The following is a 6275-nucleotide window of genomic DNA, read 5'->3' as shown; positions in this document are numbered from 1 at the left end:
TTGTATGAAAAATATAGAACTACTGAAAATTTTCAAGGAGAAGTTGGTCAAACTTCTAATGTTGAGATTGATTCGTCAGTTCCAATTTCATGTTATATGCGAGGTTTCTTGGTCTTAATTCTACTAACCGTGATGATTTTGAAGAATATCTTAATCAATCTTTAGAATCATTGAAATCAAAGATGGCAATGAAGATTTATTAGGATGGTGGAGTAGGCGAAGCGATGCATTTTCCAACTTTGAGCAAAATGGTTCGTGATGTTCTAGCTATTCAAGATTCATCAGTTGCATCGGAGGCTGCTTTCAGTGCAGCAAGGTTTCAAATTGGTGATCATAGACATTCATTGGCGGAAAACAGTTTGGAAACAACAGTTTTATTTAGAGACTGGTGCAATGCCGAAAGGAGGAATAACAATTTGCCAAAGTTAAGTAAAAAACAAGCAAGTTGGATCAAAACACAAATTGAATGCAGTGATGATGAATTAGAGGCACAAGAATTTCTAACAAGTTTGCCAACACCGGAGGATATCACTATCGATATGATGCGACAATTAGAATTAAATTTTAAAGGAGAAACAGATATTTTTAGATTACATTCGATAACTAATTGAAACAGAACCCTTCCTAGAAGGTGGCTGCGTAAAATTAGTTACTCATCTAATATCTGTAACAAATATTAGTTTTACGTACGAGAACTTATTGAAATAGAACCCTTCCTAGAAGGTGGCTGCGTAGATTAGTTACTCCACTAATATTTGTTAATTGTAAGTTGTAACTTCTAAGTTCGATTGAATAAATTTGAAGGTTTTAACTTTTGTTCAAGTTTTTTTTATACAATTATTGTTTTGCATTTTAATTTTAATATATACAATTAAATATATATACTAAAGTACTAAACTAATTTTAAAATACTTAATTTAAAGTTTACAATTTACATTACTTTAAAATATTTAAATTACAAATTTAAACTTCTCAAATTTGAAATTTAAAACTTTAAAGTTGAAACTTGAAATTTGAAACATGAATCTTAAAATTTGAAAATTGAAACTTTAAATTTGAAAATTTATTTTGATATTTGAAAATCAAAAATTAAATTTAAAATTTATTAGCTAAAGACGTATCATTTCAATAAAAATATATAAATATTTTAAAAAAAGAATCCCCCATCCCATGCCATCCCGTCCCATCCCCCCAAATCCCATCCCATCCCATATATATAGTGGGACGGGATGGGACCTATTTTTGTCCCGCCAATCCCGGTCCCCCCAATCTCGGTCCCGTGTCAAATCCCCTCTCCCCGTCCCCCGCCCCGTCCCGGTCCCCTTCGTCCCGTCCCCTGGTCCCCTTCCCCGTCCCCTTGCCAGCCCTAGACATGATACCATTAGAAAACTACTCTCTAGTGGAATTATCATAATTAACTATGTAAAGTCAAAGGATAATGTGTCGAATTCACTTACAAAAATGCCTAACTAGAGAAGAAGTTCAAAAATCATCTAAGAGAATGGGTTTACGGCTTAGGACAAATCATCATGGTGGTAAATCTATCTAGTAGACTGGAGATCCCAAGAGCTAGATTCAAGGAGAAAAACAAAGTTGTGACTGACGGTTCGGCATTGTCAACCAACTCAATCCATTCTCATGATGAAGACAATGCTCAGGAACAAGGGTACAATATTAAGGCTTGTTAATGAGTTAATAAAGCTTAAGGTTTTTAATGATTTGTTAAGTTTGGCAAATTTGACCAAAAAGTGTATATATGTGATAACACTGTTAGAAATCACCCATGTGAGTGTGAAGTGTAAGCCGCTTCAAAGAGAATTATTGTCAAAAGCCTATTCTTTATATACTCATGAAACCAGGAGTTGTTCATGGCTGAAATGAACACAATCTTAAGAACCATAAACAGTAAAGGGTTAATAGTGTGACATATAGTTTTCTAGGTATACATCAAAGCTCGATGGTTCAAAGATATCGCATCTATCGATTGACCGAGCATATCTGTCGTAGGTTCTCTACGGAAAGTCCAAGGGGGAACCTACTTATCCAAATGCAATTTATTCTTACTTGTAAAGTACACATACTTGTCAGTTTCTTTGTCTTGGAGTCATTCCCATTCATGCGGAGGATTCTTGGGTTTAAAAAGGTGTGAATGGAAAATGAAGAGTTGCAAACTTTATGAAAAAGTTGGGACTTTTATGAAAAGTTGCGACTTTTATGAAAAGTTGTAACTTTTATGAAATGTTGTGATCTTTCCTAAAGATTGTGACTTTTCCAAAGGTTTGTGACCTTTTCGGTAAGGCACAACAAAAACCTTTTCACACTACCCTTTGTTTTTTATATATTGAAGCATTTCCTCTCATTTTAAATATAGAATCAATTTTGGACTTCTTCTACTGCTACTAAATTTAGTGTTCTAAGTGTATTTGACTGTCGTTGAGTGGTCCGCTGACACCAGCATTTTGGGTATCAATACACTGGTGATTGAGATCATTTGATCTTGGGAGGATATATTCCAAATCAAACCTAGAATTCTAAATGTACTTTACTGTCGTTGAGTGGCCCGCTGACACCAGTATTTTGGATATCAATACACTGGTGGTTGAGATCATTCAATCCTGGGAGGATATATTCCAAATCAAACCTCGGATACTAGAGGGGAATAATTTCTTTAAGGGGACACTGTGCATTCAGTGGACTTAATCTTCTTTCTATTTTTATGTGTTACACATTTTAGATTTATGAATTAATTATGTTCTTCATTGGTTCATAAAACTTTGGTAACTTCGTGTTTCTTCAAAATTTGTTGAAATTAGTAAAGATTCTTTAAACACATATTGACAACAACTCTTCTTTAAGAAAAATATTTCATATATTTTATCTGATCTATTTCTGATTCTAGTTTCTCTACTAGTTTTAATTTCCTAGTTGTGAAAATATTCTTAAACTTTTTTGTCTTACAAAATTCTTCAAAGTCTTATTCTAAGTATGTTATGAATACAAGATGAACAACATTAGTCGTAGTATTACTCTTGTAGTTGTTTGTCCTTTAAGTTTGGTTATTATTTGTGGTTTCCTTTAGAGTTTGATTATCATTTTATCTTTGTTAGACTATTGTATATAGTATTTTGTCATGACTTTCTTCATTTCAATTATTTCTTTCTCGAAATTGCTTTGGACTGTTTTTCCTTGGACTGAGGATCTATAGTGAACAAGCTCTGTACATGCATACACTCAACTCTCCGAGACCCCACTTAATGAAATTATACTGGATTATTTGAGTACTATTGGGAGAAGAAAGTCTACAGACATTTCTGACCAAGTATTCTGATAAGTTTGGTGGGTTTTTTTTTTAAAGCAAGTGCAACGATTCTTCAAAATCAAATAGGTAAAACAAGGTAGAACATTTGTATGAATAAATAGGATATCAGTTTTTGACTCTCTAGCTTTGGCTCGATAAAACAAATTAGTAGTTAAAAACAAGTGTTTTGATGGTATCAAGCCGTAAACACAAATTAATATTTAAAAACAAGTGTTTGGTAACCATTTCTAAATAGTTATCCTTTTGGGTTACAAGTGTCCTTTTGCCTTCAATTTGTTTCTATTTTGAACCAGATTATATCCAGCCCTATTTGACACAACGCACTTATTATAAGTAGGCAAGACCACCTTTTTCTTCTACTAGTACGAAAAATGGCAAGGATTACACAAAATGGAATTATGGAAAGGTATGATTTATAGAAAACGTACAGAGCGTTGGAAATTGATGTTTTATCTTCATTTTGTCAAATGTCTTCTCCATTTAAATGATTAATTAGAGAATTATTAGGCCGTTTAGATATTTAACAAGTTAAACGAAAACAAAATCAAACAAAAAATAAAAGAAAAGGCCAAAAAATGAGAAACGATAAATAGTTTTTCTTGCCCAAGAGATGTACCACCTCTCTTCTGTGACCACAATTATAATAATATAGATAGAGATAGATAAATAGATATGTGAAGCTATGGTGTGTCCCAAAACTAATGGCAAAAGAATATCCCCATTGCAGCGCGCGCTGCAGAACCTAATCATTGATTGGTAGATATGGCTGCAAGCTTCAGTTTGATGGCTTCAAATTCCACATTCTGCATCTCCTCGTTTGTCAACCACAGTGACAAGCATTGTCTCATAAAATCACCGGGACAGCTTGCTGGAGAAATGCCCCTGCAGACTTTAGGCTTTCCAAAACTCATAATAAGGTGAAAGTTCGTTTCAGAGGGATATTTTATGTAGTTCTCCAGAATTTCACTAATTGCTCTGCCCCAGATAGGGCGGGCCACTTTTAGAAATTCATGCACGGCTAACATTGGAAGGCTCACACTTCCGATCTCAGACTCCTGCTTCCCTCCTCTTCCATGGAAATCTGAACCTCCAAGCTTCAGCAGACCATAAGAATCTGCTAGGTCACTGTAGGCTGCTCATAACAGGTGGATTGGAATATAATTAGACGCAGATCCAGGTAGTGGGTATGAGTAAATGAATATTTCTATCACTTGTTCAACTATATTTATGGTTCTAGTGGATATAATTGAGGTGAACACAAGAGAGAGAGGTGAGAACAAGAGTTCCACAAGAGACTGGAGAAAGTAGCAAGTAAGTTACATTGCAAGACCAGACTTCTTAATGAACTGGGCATCTGTCAAATGTAAACAATGTTCCTTTAAAACTTGTATAATGGAAGACAGAAAATATAACACAACTATTTAACATAAAAAGTTTGGCCTACGACTTCTATGTACCACAAAAATGGGGAGAAATAACACCATCATATATCAACCATTTCCACTTTAATTAGGAAAATAGCAAGTATTTTACTTTCTTTTTAAGAACTTGTCAGTATCATTACGTACTTGTCAATAGTAGTCCTTCATTTATGTATAAAAGCAGAAGAATTCATGAAATCAACACATCTGGCTTGACACCCAGCCAGTGGAAGAAAAAGGGGAAGGTGAAAAGTTAGAGGGAACATAATTGCCGCAAGAATTTCAATTCGATTATTCCCTTTTTGGTATATGTCAATTAGATTATTACAATGCGGTACTTTTTCAAGTATACATTTAAAAGTAACATATTCACAAAAATCATTTGAAATAGTAGTTGTAAACATTAGGCAATAGTTCTAGTACCTGCTAATTTTCCATCACTCCTGTAGGCCTCTATACCATGTAGCCCGAATTCTTTCAATCTTCTAACAACAGCAATTGGATCTTTTAATGCCCATGGATGTGCCAAAACTGCTATACCTCCTGTCTCACATATAAATTGAACGGCCTCCTCTGTAAGTGGCTCACTTCCCCTGTATCCCAGCAAACACTCTTCATCAAACTTTTGAATGAAATAAAAATAACCTCAGCTATATATTTAATCCAACCAAAGAGTGATAATTACGTAGCATAAGCAGGTCCCCCGTCATAAAGGTATCGGGAAAAAGCCTGTCTTAGATTCTCCACATGGCCAGCTTCAACCATAGCACGGGCAACATGCAGCCTCCCTGGAGCAACTCCCTTTCCTGCAATTTTTGCTACCTGCTCCCACTTAAGTGGCAACTTCAGTTTATTAAGTTTTAAAATCATGTTCTCCGCACGGAGGAAACGCCCATCCCTTATACTACTCAGGAACTTGTCCACTTGATCAAATTTTGCTGGTCCACAACTGCTGTAGTATGCAAGAATGTGCACTGGTTCATCTAATGCAGAGTCCCTCCTGTAATGAGAACCTTTAAATTTCTGCAGTTGAGTGATGAAAGGATTTAAAAATCTCCAGGATCAACAGTGTCGTCAATTTTGTAATGGAACACCAAAAATAGAAATTTGAAGGAAGACCTTGTGGTATCATAGAGCACTTAAGAGAGAGAGAGAGAAAATAAGTTATATATATTTGCCCTGTTTAAAGGTGTAACCATTAAGTCAAATCAAACTGACCCATGGGTGAACATTGTACTGATTTCAACTCCGGGAATAATTTTAATGCCAAATCTACTAGCTGCTTCCAGTGCTTCGGGGATGCCAGATAGAGTATCATGATCTGTCAATGAAAGAACCTTCACCTGTTATGATCAAGTTGCACTCAATTAATTGCTCAATATGCAATTACATGTCAAAAAAAAAAAAAAACTCACAGTTAAGGTAACCTGCCAACTAATTGTGAGAAAAAGAATCTCAAAGAAGCAGATTTATTTTATACATAAAGAATAGGTGTCAACGTTTTATTCATGTTGGATCTCGCCCCCCCACCCCCC

The 6275-nt window shown here is 35.1% G+C and overlaps 1 protein-coding gene across 1 annotated transcript in view; it reads right to left on the bottom strand.

The window, feature by feature from the left end:
- Positions 1–3847: 3847 nt before the first annotated feature.
- Positions 3848–6275, bottom strand: part of LOC107002983 (3',5'-nucleoside bisphosphate phosphatase) — a 7652-nt gene continuing 5224 nt past the window's right edge. Inside the window, exons 2-5 of the mRNA XM_015201206.2 lie at positions 5959–6083; positions 5426–5740; positions 5164–5333; positions 3848–4451 (exon numbers count right to left, since the gene is read on the bottom strand). Coding sequence (XP_015056692.1) covers positions 4066–4451; positions 5164–5333; positions 5426–5740; positions 5959–6083 — 996 coding nt within the window. The 3' untranslated portion in view covers positions 3848–4065. The remainder of the gene's footprint in view (positions 4452–5163; positions 5334–5425; positions 5741–5958; positions 6084–6275) is intronic.

Source organism: Solanum pennellii, chromosome 11 (genome assembly GCF_001406875.1).
Source record: "Solanum pennellii chromosome 11, SPENNV200".
Lineage (NCBI taxonomy): Eukaryota > Viridiplantae > Streptophyta > Magnoliopsida > Solanales > Solanaceae > Solanum > Solanum pennellii.
Note: the sequence above shows the minus strand (reverse complement) of the source record. Positions and strands in the feature narration are given on the sequence as shown.